This window comes from Manis javanica, chromosome 11, assembly GCF_040802235.1.
Source record: "Manis javanica isolate MJ-LG chromosome 11, MJ_LKY, whole genome shotgun sequence".
Lineage (NCBI taxonomy): Eukaryota > Metazoa > Chordata > Mammalia > Pholidota > Manidae > Manis > Manis javanica.
The window spans coordinates 97237935-97255548 of record NC_133166.1 but is presented as its reverse complement, the minus strand read 5'-3'; the positions used below and the strand labels follow the sequence as shown (position 1 = coordinate 97255548).

Here is a 17614-nt window from a genome sequence, read left to right as displayed (position 1 = left end):
ACCAGGCTGTCCCAGACACGTGGTCCTGATGAGGCTGCAAGGCGAGGGCAACGTGGAAGAATTCTCCCTTTGTGCAAACAGGAAGTTTATTTTTGTGCTTATTCTAAAGTAAACATGGTCACAGTAGAAAATGTGGCGAGTTCAGAAAAATAAAAGAAGAAATACAGGTCACCTGTGATTCCACCATCCAGCCAGCCAATGCTGACACTGAGGAAGCTTCCCCCTTTGGCTATTATTCCCACCCTGGCCAGTGTGCGGGCAGGACGCCCAGGTGGACAGGACGTCCGACCAAGGACAACAAGAGGACGTCAGAGCTCCAGGTTAAGTGTCTATTTTTTTTGGACCTGAATGGCCAGAGGCCTGGGCAGCCTAGTCTGCAGATTTCACACCTGTGAGTCCCCCACCTCATCATGTCCTTTCAGATGGGACATCAGAACTCGTCCTTTATGTCAAAGTGGGGCTGGTCTTCAGGCTTGAAGTCCAGGTTGGGGCTGCCGTCCTCACCGAGAATTCTTCGGGCCGTGTAGCCGACGATGGGATACTTGGCTTTGTACACTTTGGTGAAGACATCATCCAGGGACTTCAGCTCCTCGGCCGTGAGGCCCGTCTTGGGGAGAAAAGCCCAAGAGATATGGAAGGTGAGGATGAGTGACTCATGCTTGGCACTGACCTCTCACCACCCACGCATGCCTTACTCTCCTCACACCCCTAATGCAAGAGAAAAATTTTCTCAAAAAAACAAATGGACTGACTTGTTAAGAAATAACCCTGTGGTGAGGGGGATTGGAGGAGGGGCTGGGGGAGCAATGGCTTCATCATGTGTGCTGTCCGGCTGACACAGGAATTAAAGACTCTAAGAAACCCAGCCTGGGCGGGACGGGGGAGCACCACGCAGCCTGCACCCACCCGCTCCTGCCTGAGAAAGCCCACCATCCTCCACGCTCCTCCCATTTAGATTACTACACACTCCCCACGCCTGAATTTCTTGCTTCTGTAATGTTACAGTTAAAGAGTTGACTCATCTGAGCACAAGTGGGGAGAATGCCAGCCATTCTGCTGGGATGGCTAAGACTCTGAAATGGTGGTTTTTGTTAATGCTATTTTTCTCCTCCACAGAAATATAAGCATGGGGGAGACTGTTTCTCAAACCCTGAGCTATCAAGACTGGTCTGGTGAGTGGGTTTCAGAGACTAACAGCAAATCTGCAAGAATCAGGGGGTGGTGAGTATAGACTGTAAGGGGGATGGGGCTGCCAAGGCAGGTTGGAGCCAACTGTGAAGGTTGATCACAAGTTCACAAGAGTTTGGACTTGACTCTGTAGGCAATGGGGAGCCATGGATGGTTTCTGAGTAGGAACGGCACAGTAAAATATCTATTCAAAGCAAAGAGCTGGCCACCATACTGAGTAGACAGAGTGGAATGTAAAAGCCTAGTTAGGAAGCTTTGCTATTGCCCAGAGGTATGAAGGCCGCAGATAAGGGGGCAGGACATCACGACAAAGGCTCGCGGTCTGGCTCACAGTGTCATGGGTAAGGTCTGCAGGATCCAGGGACATCCTGGCCACCCCTCTGGTGGAGTCCTTCCCAGCCAAGGCATTGTAGGGTGCTCCTCGTCCGTAAAACTCTGTAAGGGGAGGAAGGAAGGGGATGTGAGTGTGGAGTGCATGCAGCAGCGGCAGGGGGAGGGACGTGCTTCTGAGACCCAACCCAGCCCCCAAGAAGGCTCCAAGGGGAGGGAAAGCAGTGATGACATGATGTCCAATAGGCCATCTGCAGACATCAGTTTGGATTCCACAAGTTCAGATTATGGAGTAAGTCATACATGCTGGGCTAAGAGATGAGTTTTTAAAAATACAGAATGAAAACAATCTCTTAAAAATATTTAAAATACAAACAAGAAAAATATTCAGTCTTCTTAAATGTTGGTGGAAGCCAAGTTTCTTTCCATTCAGCATCTTTTGTTTGGTACCAAATAATGAACCATTACGAAACCACCTCCATGTGATATCATTTGTACTTACCATTAGGAAAACCATGAAATGCCATGAAAATGTTCTAGGATTCCAACTGTTTGCTAGGTAACACTTTTCCTCTCACCTGCTTCAACTAGGGTAAACCATCAAGTTTGAATCTGATTCTGTAGGCAATGGGGAGCCATGGAAGGCTTTTGAGCAGGAGCATGACATTATTAGAAAAAATGATCCAGCTGAATGACAACACTGATGGAGTGTTAACTCCATCGGCGGGGAGGGCTTCTCAGAGTTCCCTCCTTTTCCTCCCTCCAGTGCCCACTCTGGCTGCCAAATTCTCCCAACAACAGGATTCATAAATGCAAGTCACTTACCCTTTCCAGAAGTGACATCAAACACCACTCCCTTCACTGCCATGTAGATGGGCTGATCTTCCTAGAAAGCAGGAGAGAAACTGTGGGTAAGAGGCAAAGAGCCCAGCTCTTCAAGCTGAAATTAATAAAATCTCTTCCCAGCTGGGCTGTGCAGAGAGCAGCCTTCCGGCCTTTTGTAAGCCAGTCTTCAATGCACTCGCCGCCCTACCAGGACTCACCCCTGCCTGCGCGATGCCATGTGTACTCACAAAAATTTGGAAAAGTTACAAAGTATCAGACAAGCCCAGAGAAATACCTTTCTTTAAACAAACAAACAAAAATCAGGAACTGAAACAACTCTACACAGATAAAAATTCAAAAGAATGTTAAATGATGAGTTATTTGAATCAGTCCAAATTTCCTTTCATCTTCATCAATGAGCACACATGGATGTTATTGGTATAAATGATCTATTTTGTATTTTGCTTTTTTGTAACATTACATCACATCAACATTTCTGTGTATTGAAATAACCTAACTGGCTGTTACTTAAACAGCTATATATTACATTAGTGATTTGTGTGCTTGTTTATTTAGCTATTATTCTATTTTGGGTGTCTGGGTTGTTTCCAATTCCTTAGAACTATAAATGGCAGCATTATGAATCTCTTTCAACCAATTATCTTGTTAATTCAGTGAGTTATTTCCTTAAGGTCGATTTCAATATATGGAATTCCTAGGCCAAATCAAATGAACACCATAATCACCTTTTATATTTTACCAGTTTGTCCTTCAAACGGTGCTAGAAACATATAAGCAATGCTGTTTCTCCACTGTCCTAACAATGGGTTTAATACTTTACTTTCTGTTGTATCTGTGAGTATGCGCTGTCACCGCAGAATTTCCTTTCCCAAAGAGAGTAACACACAGCAAATAACGGCATGGATTTTTCTAACCTCCATTTGGGCTCAGGCTGGGGTGACTGGATGAGTTCTAGGATACCCAGGACCTGGTCTTTCTCTTTTGTCCCAGCGCTGTCAGGGGTCCAGGGACACCAGCCAGGCAGCTCCCAGGCTGGGGTGAGGGTGGGAGTGCCGCTGAGTGTACAGCCATCTCAGGATCCCCGAGAATACGCTTCTGGGTGTTCTCTGGGGTGGGCCTTAGGGCTCTTGCATTCATCAAGTGTTTTCATGACCACTGGGCTCAGGAACTTGGAAACATGTCTCACGGTCACTTAACTTCTCAGGCCTCAGTTTCTCTGTTACATGGAGATAACGCCTGCCGACCTTGCAGGAATGCTGAGAAAATAGTGCACGTGAGAATGTAGCAGGCCCAGGACAGGAGCTCAGCAAACGGTGGGTTATTATTATTCCCTAATTAGCTCCTACAGATGGTTCCCAGAACTTCTGCTGACTGGGAAGACGCCTGCTCCATGCCTTGAGGGTTATTTTAAACAGCGTGGCTTAACCAGCCTGCACTTTTCTTTGTGATGATTCACTGCCTTTCCTTCATGGTGATTACTTGTCCCTTGACTTTGATGGCTTATCAAGTGGGGTTATGTATTTATGTCAATTCAAAAAATATGTTTACAGTCACAATTTTACCCACGGCATTTTGTCCTATTTTCCATTCTGTTACTTTCAGTTCTCTGTGCGCAGAGAGGCAGAGAAACATGACATTCACATACATAAGATATAAAAACATCCATCTTATCACTAACACTCTCCATTTCTTCAGCAGTTAAATATTTATTTCCTCATCAAACTATACTTCGAAGGTATAAGTGCTAAGAAGTCACAGCAAAGGGTAGAAAAGAATGTGGAGCGCCTTCTGAGATTTTCTTACGACACAGACATTGCACAGAGGGGAATGGCCTTATCAGTGACACCAAGTGTGCTCTGGGCGTTCTTATCAGGTGGAAGAATGTCCACTGACAGCACAGCCAGCAGCCGTGGGTGTCCGGGCCTCGCAGACAGGAACTGAGAAGATGGAGCAGGTGGAAGCCTTGAGAGCATGAGGGCAGGCTCCGGAGGAGGAATGTCCCCAGGGACAAGACAACAGCTCCGGTGCTCGGCAGCGTCCCACCATGGTCCCCTGCCTCCGCATCCACCTGTAATGGGATGGCGGGTCCCCATGCCCACTTCTTATCCAGCAGGTCTGAAATAACAGTAGGCAGTCTTTTTCCAAGAGATTCAAAGGAGGAGTCAGCATGGTATCATGGTCCTAGCTCAAGTTTTCAAGGCAAACAGGCATGGGTTTGAGCCGCTGCTTGTAAGCTGTGTTGCCCTGGCAGATCATTTAGCCTCCCTGTGCCTCAGTTTTCTCTTCTGCAACAGGAAGATAATAAATGTAACCCCTTAGTGGGCTGTTGCAAGGATTAACCAAGACAAGACATATAAAAGCACTTAGCAGCTTAGGCAAATAAATGTTAGTTTCCCTCATTCTTCATTAGGTTTTGGAAGTTGTAAGATCAAAGAGGAATCAGATAGCCAAATGGAAAGAGACTGGAGATTTTCCTAAAGGAGAGGTAGAAAAAAATGTTAATTCCTAAGTGACAGATAGGAAGAATTTTAAGTTAAAACTTGGTGAGGCAGGGCTTAAAGACCTTCATTTCACTGATGCAGCTCTCCGGGCCTGGGGAAATTACGGGAGTTGCCCAGAGTCCCAGAGAAAATGAGATGGGGAGCAGGGTCTGGAGCCTAGAGGCTTGGCGGCCACTCTCCGGCCTGCCCCACTAGAGGACACACAGCACAAGCTCTGCACTTGCCTGGGTCCAGGGGCGAGGGCAGGTATCCCGGGAAGTGCATCCAGAAGGCCCAGGAGCAAGAGGGCGACATGAGGGCGGGTCCGAGGTGCCCGGACAGAATGCAGTCCCGGCGCCTGCACAAGTGGGACCAGGCCTTTATCTCTCCTCTGGGTCTCGGGCTTGCCTTACCATCTTCCTCCCTGCCTACAGCCCTTCCTGCATTTGGTACCCTAAAATGCAACTAAGGCAGAAAGCACATTTCCAGAGGATGGCAAAAACCGGTTTTGCATTTGATGGGTGGAGGATGACATTCCCCTTGGACCAAAGAGGGCTGGGTGACCTTAGTCACTAACCCTATGAGGGTTCAAGGCAGCACCCCAAAATCAACTATACTGACCCTCAAACAAATGCCGGGGGTAGGAGTGCAGACTTCCCATAAAGTGGAAAATCCATCAATAATTTCTGACTCCTCAAAAACTTGACTACTAATAGCCTACTGTTGACAGGAAATCTTACCAATAACAGTTAACACATCATTTGTATATTTTATGTATTACGTACCATTTTTCACAATAAAATAAGCTAGAGAAAAGAAAATGGTTTTTCAAATTGTTGCAACCCATCCCCCCCCACAATTTCTAATATATTTATTGAGAAAATCAAGTACAGGTGGACCCATACAGTTCAAACCCATGTCATTCAAGGGTCAGCTGTATATTAATAAAGTGTGAACATGAATATGCATATTAAGTACGATAAAGAAAGACTATAAATAGACTTGTGTAAGCTCCAACAAGGTTGCATCACCAAAGGAATTCAGATCAGGTCAAGTTTTACTGCCAAATAGCTTATTTAAAAAACCTTCTGGTTTTCAGAGCTTATTTGATTTCTGAATTGCAGAAGAGGGTTATGGACCTGTTATACTGCCTCTTACTTGCATCTTTAATAATAAGATAATAAATATAGGATAGAAGTTAAGATTTGTTAAGGCTTACTATGCTAAGGCTACATCAGCCCTATGCTAAGTGATTCGCATATCGCCATCTCAAAATTTACTCCTCACACAACCCCTATATAGAGGAGGAACTCTTACTATAGACATTATGAGATCAGTTTTGTGTTGTCAATTTGGATAGGCTACGGTATCCAGTTATTCAACCAAACACTGATCTGAGGGGTTGCTGTGAAGGTATTTTGTATATGCAGTTAACACCTACAGATCAGTTGACTTTACTGCTGGAGTCCAGCTCTGGTGAGTCCAGGGGTCCCTGAAGGAGGAACGGCGTCAGCGACTGACGGAATGAATGAGGACACAGACACTAGCAAAGCTGAGCCTGGCCTGTTTTATTGAAGTTTAGCAAGGTCATATATGTTTTGAGTATGCAGTTTCACAAAGATTAGATCATTTGATTCTTTCAGAAAAAATGTTCACATAAAGGTCAATTTTTAAAGATTAGAGATTATTGGTGCCTTAGCAATCATTAATTTTTTGGACTTATGCTTGCTTGGCTTCCCTGGTGGTCTTGGAACAAACATGACCTGTTCCCTCACGCCTGGTTGGCCTGGGCCCTACTTGCAGTTTCCTTATTATTGATTCTAAAATAGCCATGGTTACTATTCATCTGATTAACAAATAGAGCTAAGTCTATTTTTCTAGGTTTAGAGCCTTAAGCGCAGATTTAAAGAAAAACATCAAAACAGTGTATCATCAGAGCACTGTAGCAAGACTAAGCTGATTGTAATTGCGGGAACTGAAAACTGTACTCTTGGGTAGGTGCCCAGTTTTGGAGAGACAAGTGTATTGCCCCTGGGGGATGACGTAAGGGGACAATGACCACTGAGTCAGAAGGCACAGGGGCCCAGTCAGGCCACTTCTCTTCCTAGGGGGGGCAGCAGGGGCATGTCTGTCTTAGAGTTTACTTAAACCATTTACAATAACATCTGTGGTAGTGATCTTTTCTATCGGAAGAGTCTCTGTAATCATGCCAGACCCTCTGACATGCCATCATTCATGCTGACTGTCCTTTATTGTCCTATTATTCCCCGGGACCCAACAGGTCTGGGAGTCATTTAGAAATTCCTCACGGGGCTGAGTTGGGTGGGGAGAGGGAACTGGAATCCACTCAAACAATTCTTATTTATTATAACTTGATACTTGTTTCCAATATCTTCTCCGCATCCCCCTCCTATTATTTTTTAATAAAATGTTGAAATAGTAGGTAGAAGTAATAAAGATTACAGTTTCTAATAGAAAGCTGTTTAACAGTTTACTTTTTCATAAAAGATATTTAAATCTTGATGTAAAATAAAGATGGAAAGTAGAGTTTAGTGCAGTAGGAAATCAAGTGTAGACTGTCAGATCCATGCCTATAAACTGGGTATTGATCCAAGCGAGACAAGGGCAACAACAGCTATGGGCACAGAAGATTTCTCTCAAAACTGGGGGGGTGAGGTTCTGAGCCTCACCTCTTTTGATCCCCAATTTCTCACCTGATGGCCCCCCTGCGACTGTGCCTGTCTTAGGTTGTACCTCCCTTGAGGAATCTTACCCGTCTCTGGCTCACCAGTCATCTTCCGGGGCCATACAGGGAGATGTAAAGTTGGTAAGTGAGAGAGAAGCAATATTCTTTGAAAAGGTTAGCTTTTTACTTCTTTGCAGATTTATGCCCCATGGTTTCTATGCCCAGCAGTTATCTTGAGGAATCTTTACCACCTGGAAGAATTAGGGGGTTCTTGCCTCTAACATTTCTCCCAAAGTTTTTTAAATTTGGTTTCCTAATTTAGGTGTATAAGTGACCAATAACATTTCCAAACACCATAATAATAAGGAGAGATAGCAGGGATGTTCCTTTCAAAAGTCTGCTTTGTGGTTCCTTCTTTCCAGGCATCTGGGTGGTGCCATCAGACGGGTGGTTCGGACTGGCTCCCGACACTTTACGGTAAAGGCAATTATCCTGGATAATCTGGGTGGACTTGACCACATTAGTTAGGTTGAAAGGCCTTATGAACAGAATGGAGGTTTCCCTAAGGAAGCAGAAATTCCACCAGTTCCTGCCCAGGGGTTCCCAGCCTGCTTTCCTGAGAGCCTGCCCTACAGATTTCAGACTTGCCTAGCCAGCCCCCATGATCACATACACCAATTCCTTGCAATAAGTCATACATACACACACACACACACACACATACACACACACACACATCCGTGTGCACATACAAATTTCGTACTGTTTCTGGTGGAATCGTGGATGATATAAACATCTTACAGATCACCCCTATGTTTATTGCAGCCTAACAGCCAAAAAATGGAAGCAATATAAGTGTCCATCAGTAAATGAATGGATAAAGAAGATGTGGTACATATACACAACTGAATATTATTCAGCCATAAGACAAAAACAAATCCTACCATTTGCAACAACATGGATGGAGCTAGAGGGTATTATGCTCAGTGAAATAAGCCAGGCGGAGAAAGACAAGTATCAAATGATTTCACTCATATGTGGAGTATAAGAACAAAAGAAAACTGAAGAAACAAAACAGCTGCAGACTCACAGAACCCAAGAATGGACTAACAGTTACCAAAGAGAAAGGGACTGGGGAGGATGGGTGGGAAGGGAGGGATAAGTGGAATAGGGGCATTACGATTAGCACACATAATGTAGGGGGGGCATGGGGAAGGCAGTACAGCACAGAGAAGTAGTGACTCTACAGCATCTTACTATGTTGATGGACAGTGACTGTAATGGGGTATGTAGTGGGGACTTGATAATAGGGGGAATCTAGTAACCGCAATGCTGCTCATGTAATTGTATATTAATGACACCAAAAAAAAAAATCTTACAGATGAAAAAAAAATAGAGACTTCAAGAGGTTTAATTAGTAATTTGTCAAAAGTCACGCAGCAGAACAGGGACTCAAACCCAGGAGTGATCCAAAGGTATGGTTCCTCTAACTAGGCTGACTATATAATGCATTATATAAATGGTAACACTGCTGAGAGTGAAGGGGTGTGCTATGAGTAATTATGCCGGGACAAGAGGCAGACACCAGAACCACACTACAGCCCAGCTCTAACTAGCTGCGCCGCTCTGCCCCTCTCTGCCCTTACTCTCCACGTTTCTCTCCTGACCACATTCTCTGGGTCCCACACCCAAAACAATTCTTTCCTGACCTCCCCACCTCAAGCTGCCTGCTCTCCTCCCCTCAGTTAAGTTTCAATCAGTAACATCAGCATAAGAACCAAAGGTCTTTTCTCAGTCCTCATCCCACAGCCCCTGAAGCAATACCCTTCGCTTGGAACTGTCTTCCCCTGGGTTCTGTGCTGGGGGTCCCCAAGATCAATCACCCTCATGTTTGCAGATCACTAGAAGGGCTCATGACTCAGAGAACTGGCATATAGTTGTACTCAGAACTAGAATTTGCTACAGCAATGTAGTAAGGATACAAGGCTAGATCATAAGGGAAAAGGTCACAGGCAGCGTTCAGAGGAATCTGTGTGCAAATTCCTTAGTTGCACAGGGCACGCTTTTCCCCCAGCTCCAAAATGCAGCAACACATGTGTGACGCTTCTGCCCAAGAAAGCCCACTGGAGATTCAGAGCCCAATGCTTTTACTGCGGGCTGGCCATGCGGACCCTCTCTGCCTAGCAGTGTTCAGCATAAACACACTGTCCAAAGAGCCCAGACTGAGCCAACCTATCTGTTGGGGAAGTGTTGAACACCCCGGAAATCCAGACACCATCCAGGAGTCACTCTTGCAGACAGGCCTTTCTAAGAGGAGTAGGCCTGCTGTGTTGACTCTTTTTCTGGAAGATTCCCTCACCCAGTACCACCTGGTTCCACGCTGCCTGCTGAAACTGTGTTTATTAACATCTCGTCTCATCCCCATCCCCCTCCGTGTTCTCTCCACTGAGCCTTCTCACCACCCTCTCTTTACTCCGATGTCCACACTAGCACTGCTTAAGGGCCAGGTGTTGGAGTCCCCCTGGGAATGAAAACTAGTTCATAGAGGGGTTAGGGAGCCCAGGCCAGAAGGTTTTAACAAGAGAACATTGGGTCCCTCCTTCTACCACTAACGAAAGGCATACCGCAGTTTCCCCATGTATAAAAGCAGAAGGGAAAACAATTTCAAAATAAAATGCTTTGGTGCCTGGATCTCCCTCACCCACCCACCGCAGGCTGTTCTCCCCACCTCTCTGATCTAATGTCAGCCCCTCTGTGGCCCTTGTCAAGTGCAGCATCTTGTCCCCACACTTCGCAGTCATCACACTGGGACTCACCAACCTAATGGGCAGGTATCGGAAGGAGTTTCCTCAATAGACCGCCGACTTACGTGGGTGTGTTTGCGGGGTAGGGGTCTTTGTCTCCAACCTCCCATCTCTGCCTCGGCCCTCTGCCGCAGCTCCTGCTCGGCCCCCGGGGCACAAGCCCTAAAGGCGGGGTTGAGAGGTCCGCTAGAGGCGGCCTGGGACTCGCCGCAGAAAAACAAAGTGCAGGGCCTGCGGCGATTCCCACCTACGCCGGGAGCAAGCTTTGCTTTGCTTCCCTCCCTCCGTCCACCGCCACACCCGCTCAGGGAGCAGGTGGAAGGGCCTGCCCAGCTGATGCTAACCTCAAACGCAAACAAGTTCCGAGGTTCGCGTACAGACCGCCAGGCAGACTGCGTCTCCAGGGGACAGCTGGCGGGGAGAGGGGGAGGCTCGGGGTGGGCGTTCTGGCTTAGGAGGCGGGGCGGCAAGGCGCCCCCGCTGAGGGCTCCCTGCATCCCTAGGCGGCAGGCGGGCCGGGAGAGAAGAGGCTCGGTAGGCCTGGGCCCGGCTCCGAGCCCGCGCTCCGGGAGGGGCCGCGGCCCGCGCCTCCCCCGAGGGCTCCCCTCGGCGCCGGAGCCTCTTGGGTCCCTGCCTCCCTCACCGCGAGGCTGGACGCGGCCCCGAGTCCCTCGGCCGTGCTGCCCGCTTACCTCCTGTCCGGCGTGGCGGGCCAGCTCCTCCTCCGTGAAGAGCCTCACCGGGGGCCCACGTTCGGCGGGGCGCGGCGCCTGCCCGGCCCGGACCGCTGGCAGCCCCGAGGCCAGCGCCAGGACCAGGGCCAGCGCTGCCAGCGGCCGCAGCCGCCGCCCGGGCGCGGATCCCGCCATGGAGAGTGTGCAAGGCAGGGCCGTGCGGCCAGGGCGGCGGAGCCCGTAGGCTTCTGCCCTACGACCTCGGAGCCCCACCCCCAGGCTCCGGAGCCCCGCCCCAGGCCCCGGAGCCCCGCCCCACGGAAGCGGCTGCCAGCCCGGCGCGGGTGGGGGGGCTTCCTGGATCCCCGCCGGCTTCTTGAGCACCCTGGACGCAGCTGGGAACTGGGATCCTGGGTTGTGATGCAAGGCTCCAGACTCCAAACTGCAGACAGAATGTAGAGTCGAAGAGTGACGTCGGTTATTGTAGTTCCTTGATTAGGTAGAAATGACACAGCCCAACATTCGAGCATCTAGGAAGGTACATTTATAAACTAGGACCCCAACTTTATCAATTCACTTCTACTTTGGGGTGATTTTTTTTCTTCACAGTTGTGTGTCAGTTTCGTGTCTCCAAGGGGTTTTTTGCAAAAGGTAGGGCACGGCACAGCCGTTTGATAATAATAGCTAACTAACATTTGTGCAAGGATTCCTGTATTAGTTTATTCAGAAAATACTTTTTGAGGGCCCCACGTGCCAGGTCACTGGGGACTTGTCCCTGAACGTGTTCACCTGGAACTTACATTCTATGGGCAAGATAGACAAGAAGATGGTGATGAATACTAGGGAGAAAAATTAAGGGGTGGCAAAGGGATAAGGAGAATTGGAAGTTGCAGTTTTAAATAGGCTGACCAGGGATGGCCCACAGAGAAGGTGATAGTTGTATAAAAATCTATAGCAGGTGAGGGAGATAAGCTGGAGGGAACAGCAATCCCTACGATGGAAAAGGCACGGTGTGTAAATGCTGAGGAAGGAGAGTGCCCTGCTTGTTGGAGGAAAGTCAAGGAGGGAAGAGGGGTAGGAGATGAGGTCAGGGAGGTGAGGGGGATTTGGGGATGGAGAAGCAGGGACAGATTTCCAGATTATTTTTAAAAGACTGGCTTTTAACACCAAGTGCATGGAACAGAGGAATGAGCTAATGATATTGGAATGAATTTGGCTGTTGTGTTGTGAATAGACTGAAACAAGGAGGTACTGCAGAAATCCAGGGAGAGGTGATGGTAGCTTGGACCAGCATGGTAGCAAGGAGGTGGTGGTGAGAAGTGGGTGGATGGCGGATATGTTTTGAAGGTTTGGCTGACAGCATTTGCTGACAGGTGAGACATGAGGTCTGAGAGACAGAGAGGAGTCAAGGATGGCCCCGAGGGTTTTGCCTGGGCAACTGGAAGGATAGAGGTGCCGCTTACCGCCCTAAGGAGTGATGTAAGAGGAGCAGGTTTTGGGGAAAAAGATCAAGTTCAGGCTTGTTCAGTTTGAGAACACTTAGATATCTAAGTGAAAATATCAAATTAACAGTTAGCTCTGTGAGTCTGGATTTGAAGGAAGAGTTCCAGGCTAGAGATAAAAACTTTGGAATCATAGGCATATAAATTGTATTTAATGCCACAGAATAGAAGAGATCATCAAGGAAGTCATGTGGATACGGAGGAGGAAAGGGCCAAGGACTGAGTTTTTGGGGCCCACCAACATTTTGTGGCTGGGAAAACTGGCAAAGGAAACCAACATGGGGCTTGCTGTGTACCAAGCTCTGGTTCAGCACTTCTTAAGTGTATCAACTCATTTAATCCTCACTAAACTCTTTGAAGTAAGAACCATTATTGTTACACTCACCCATTTTACAAATGATGAAACTGAAGAACAGAGACCTTGAGTACCTTATGCAAAGTCACACAGTAGATGGCCAAGCCAAGTTTCTAGCATAGGTCCTGTGTCCCAGAGTCTGCCCCTAACTACCCGGCTATACCTTCTCTCACTGACTGCAGCAAGTTTTCATGCATATACTTAATTTAATAGAAAGGGCTTCCAGTTCAGAGTGACTTAAACAAGGATCTGTCTACAAACCCTCTAAATTTCAATCTCTATATTCATAACATACCAGCCTGCCTCCTTGATGGGACTGTGTTGAAACTAAAAATGATAATGGATGTGAAAGGCTGTGGGAGCTGTGGCCTGCAGTATCTGCGTTACACAGTGTCACAGGCTCTCCAGGTGAGAAGAAGCCCTGCTAAACCCTTCCTGATACATCATGTTCCTTGACGACATGCCTGGCATTCAGAGTGCTGCTTCTCTGCTTGCGTGCGCCCTTGCTCTACACTTCTACTTGTTAGGAACTTTGAGCCCGAAGATACTGCCTATAATTTCTACGGATCAAATCTAGCTTCCCCTCCTGAGATGTTGATAAGTCTATTATGTTTATATGCCCTCGGATTTGTCCATGCATCCCTCTGATTGTCCTTCTCTACTTAAACCTGGATTTGTTTTTCCAAATGAATCAGCAGGTCACCTGCAAGGCAAATAGAAACGATTCTAAGGAAAGCAGTTGGTTGCACAGGTGATGGAAGAGGTTGAGAAGCAGCCCTGAGGAGACCCAGAGATTAGCCACAGCAGGAAGATTAGCAACATCCTGCCAGTGGAAGGCAGGTGTGTTATTAGAGTCTGACCAAGGGCCCTGGCCAGAACCACAAAAAGCCTTTATATCAGAGGCTGGAGCCGCAGAAGGAAAGCTGCCTGGGCCAGAAACCCTGGCTTCTCCCTTGCTCTGACCCTGTTCAGTCTCCTAGCAGCACTTCCTCTTGACTGAACCCAGCAGACACCCAGACTGCAGCGTCAGGCCCTGTGACCCAGAGCTGAGTGGTAGAGGTGAGGGCTGCATCTGAGAGCAAACAAGCCCACGATCTGCATGATCCAGCCTCCACGGTCTGGCTTCTGCCTACCCCTTTCACTCTATCTCCTATGCACCCCTGCATGAGCCCCTCCAGGCAGCCTTCTGCTTCCATCCCAGCCTGGACCTTTGCAGTGTACCAGTGCCCTCTGCTCAGGGTACAGGCCCCTTCTTGTCACTCAGGTCTCAGCTCAGAAGGAAGGACCATTGAAACTCTTTTGACTCCCCAAAATGAGCACAACCTCCACAGATGCCCTATCATTCACTAACACATATTCTCTTATATTTTTAGAGCTCTTATCTCTATGTGAGATTATTTTGTTCATTTATTTATTCAGTGACTATTGGAATACAAACACATGCCAGGTACTGTTCGTGGCACTGGATATAGCAATGAACAAAACACAGAGGAGCCCTGCCTTCATGGAATGTGCATTCTGGTGCAGGGAGACTGAAAATGAATGAAAATCAGAAAGTGGTACATGCTAGGGAGAAAATAAAGCAGGGTAGGGGGAATGTGCTGACAATGGGGACTGCTGTTTTAGCAGAGAGCTCAAAGGAGGCATCACTGATATTTGGAGAAAGACCGGAAGGAGGTGGGGAAGTGAGTAATAAAGATATACAGGATGAAGTAGAGCAGAGGCAGCGGGGGAAGATGGTGGCAGCCGTTCCACAGCGGGCCTGGACGGTAGAGCAGCTGCGCAGCGAGCAGCGACCCAAGAAGGACATTATCAAGATTCTTCAGGACCACGGTTCAGATTCGTTTCTTGCAGAACATAAGTTATTAGGAAACAATAAAAAAAGTGGCCAAGACAGCTAATAAGGACCATTTGATTACAGCCTATAATGATCTTTTTGAAAGTAAGCGTTTCAAAGGTACTGAAAGTATAAGTGAAGTGGCTGAGCAGGTAAAAAATGTGAAGCTTAATGAAGATAAACCCAAAGAAACCAAGTCCAAAGAGATTCTGGGTGAGGGTCCACCAAAATATACAAAATCTGTTCTTAAAAAAGGAGATAAAACCAACTTTCCCAAAAAGGGAGATGTTGTTCACTGCTGGTATACAGGAACACTACAGGACGGGACTGTTTTTGATACTGATATTCAAACAAGTTCAAAGAAGGAGAAAAATGCCAAGCCTTTAAGTTTTATGGTTGGAATAAGCAAAGGTATCAGAGGACGGGATGAAGGCCTCTTGACTGTGAGTGAAGGAGAAGAGGCTTGACTGGAGACTGAACCAGAATGGGCTGAGGGAAAGAAAAGACAGCCTGATGCCAAAATTCCACCAGATGCAAAACTCATTTTTGAAGTGGAATTAGTGGACACTGACTGAAACAGCAATGCTTTAGATAAAATGATAGCAGCAATAAAACAAGGCTCTGAAGAAACTTACGGAACTAAATTAGAGCCAGTTACTATTATAAGGAAGAGTCAACTAGAAAATTCAAGGAGTTAAAACTTGTTTACTTGATCGCCCACTATTAAAAAATGTCATCTGTTATAAATCCCTGAAGTTTAAAATATTTTATTACAACTGTGTAAAATGTTGTTTAAGGAGAACTGATTTTCTTTTTCCTTTTACCTCATGCTGTAAACTGAAAGGGTCAATAAAAATGTACCCAGTGTCAAAAAAAAGGTATACAGGATAAGAGCATTCCAGGGACAGGGAACAGCCAGTGCAAAGATTCTTAGGCTCAGCATGTTGAAGCTGAAAGATGAGGGGAGTCATGATGGGAAAGAAGGGGCCGCAGGATAGATCCTGCTGGGCCTGGTAGGCCATTCTGAGGACTTTGGCTTGAAAGAGGGCAGAACAGAGGAGAGATATGATGTGACTTTATTAGGAAGGCTCTCCCTGGCTGCTGTGATGGGAATTGACCATAGGGTGGCAAGGGTGGAAGTAGAGAGGAGCAGCTAGGAGGCTAGTGAAAATAGTCCACAAGAAATGCTCCTGGCTTGTTGTAGGCTGGTGATGGTGGAGGTGGTGAGAAGTGGTCAGATTCAGAATAAAATTTTGAAGGAGAGCTAGTAGGATTTGCTGATCTAGATGTGGGGTGTAAGAGAAAGAAAGGAACTGAGGATGACTCCAGACTTCTGGCCAGAACAAATGAGAGGATGCAGTTTATTACAGTGAGAAAGACAGGGAGGGAGCAGTTTAGGGTAGGAAGATCCTTTTGAACTTAGTTCAAATAACCACTAACACTAATATACTACTTACAATGTGCCCAATGGTGTTCCACGTACTTTGAATCTTATGACCCAGTTAATCCTCACAGAACTCTACGAATAGGTAGTAATATTCCCATTTTATATATGAGGTAACTGAGGCACAGAGAGATTGAATAAAGTACCCATGGTCACAAAGTTGGTAAGGGGCAGAGATAAGATGTGGACGCAGGCAGTCTGATCACAGGGTCTGTGCTTTCAGTAGCTGCCCTTGGCTGCTGCCTGGTGGGCATCCAGTGAAGTTGCTAAGCACCTGGGTATGTGAGCCTGGGCTCAGGGGAGAGCTGGAGGTTCAAAGTATGCCTTTGTATACACCTGGGAATTGTCTTTGATTCCTAGGGCTGCCATACCAAAATACCACAAACTGGACTGCTTAAAATAACAGATATTTAGTGTCTTATAGTTTGGGAGGCTAGAAGTCTGAACTCAAGGTGTCAGTAGGGCCATGCTTTCTCCAATACTCTAGATAGAATCCTTCCTTGTGGCTTCCTAGCTTCTGGTGGTGGCTGGCAATCCTTGGGATGCTGCCTGCCTGTGCTTGGCCAAGGATGGTACCTGGCCTCCCGAGCCATGACCTGAATAACCCGCAGGTGAATGAGGAAAGACAGCTTGGCTTGTAGTGACATCACTGCAGATCCCTGCTTCTGTCTTCCTGGGGTTCTCCCTGCATGTCTATCTTCATGTCACCTTCCATCTTTTTTAGTAAGGACGCCAGTCATAATAGATAAAGGGAGCACCTTACTTAGTATGGCCCCATCTTCGTGAATTACACCTGCAACAATCTCATTTCCAAAAGAGGTCGTGTTCTGAGATACCAGGAGTTAGGACTTCAACACATCTTTTTGGGGGACACAGTTCAACCCCTAACAATAATCTTTAGGGTACAGATGGTCATTCAAGCTATGAGATCAGAGGAGACCATGTCAGTAGCCCCTAAGGAGAGAGTAGAAAGGAAATTGAAGACCCGGCTTGCGGAATGCCACCCTGCAGAGTTCAGGGGATGAGGAGAAGGCAGCAAAGGAGACAGAAGGAGCAGTGAGCGAGGTGGGGACCAAGAGGGAGTGTGTGGTGTCCTGGAAGCCAGGGGTGGAACGAAGAGGCGAGCAGCTGAGTTCAATGCAGCTGATAAATCAGGAAAGAGGAGGATGGTGACAACTTGGAGGTCATTTGTGCCCTTGACAAGCACTGTTTCTGTGGAGTGAACATGAAAGCCTGCTTGGTGTATGCTCTTCAGGGAACGGGAGGAGAGAACTTGGGACAGCAAATACAGAAAATTCCACTTATGGAATTTACATGGTCTGCCACTCTACTCTAGTGTGTAAGAGCTGTAAGAGCAAGGACCTTGGAGTATCCTATTCATTACTATATTTTAGTGCCCAGCACACTGTATTCGTTAAACCATGTTAAGTATTATATTAGTATCTCCTTCAGATGTGGGAGCCCGTAA

General features: G+C 47.1%; 1 protein-coding gene and 1 pseudogene across 1 annotated transcript; one reads left to right on the top strand and one right to left on the bottom strand.

Annotated features, from left to right (window-relative positions):
- Window positions 1-68: 68 nt before the first annotated feature.
- On the bottom strand, window positions 69-11284 carry NENF (neudesin neurotrophic factor). Its single transcript, XM_073216970.1, has 4 exons — window positions 11027-11284; window positions 2344-2404; window positions 1520-1623; window positions 69-607 (listed from the first exon to the last, which is right to left on the bottom strand). The coding sequence occupies exons 1-4, from the start codon at window positions 11201-11203 to the stop codon at window positions 431-433; spliced, it is 519 nt and encodes a 172-aa protein (XP_073073071.1). The 5' UTR covers window positions 11204-11284; the 3' UTR covers window positions 69-430.
- Window positions 11285-14582: 3298 nt separating this feature from the next.
- LOC108409535 (peptidyl-prolyl cis-trans isomerase FKBP3 pseudogene) lies at window positions 14583-15296 on the top strand (annotated as a pseudogene).
- Window positions 15297-17614: the final 2318 nt, after the last annotated feature.

What these genes read in the sequence shown, in the direction of transcription:
- NENF (XM_073216970.1), bottom strand. Translation starts at nt 11,203, where the DNA reads ATGGCGGGATCCGCGCCCGGGCGGCGGCTGCGGCCGCTGGCAGCGCTG. An exon ending in TGATGTCACTTCTGGAAAGG is followed by an intron (nt 1,624 to 2,343) that starts GTAAGTGACTTG and finishes CTCCCCTTACAG; the next exon opens with AGTTTTACGGACGAGGAGCA. An exon ending in CAGACCTTACCCATGACACT is followed by an intron (nt 608 to 1,519) that starts GTGAGCCAGACC and finishes TTTCTCCCCAAG; the next exon opens with ACGGGCCTCACGGCCGAGGA.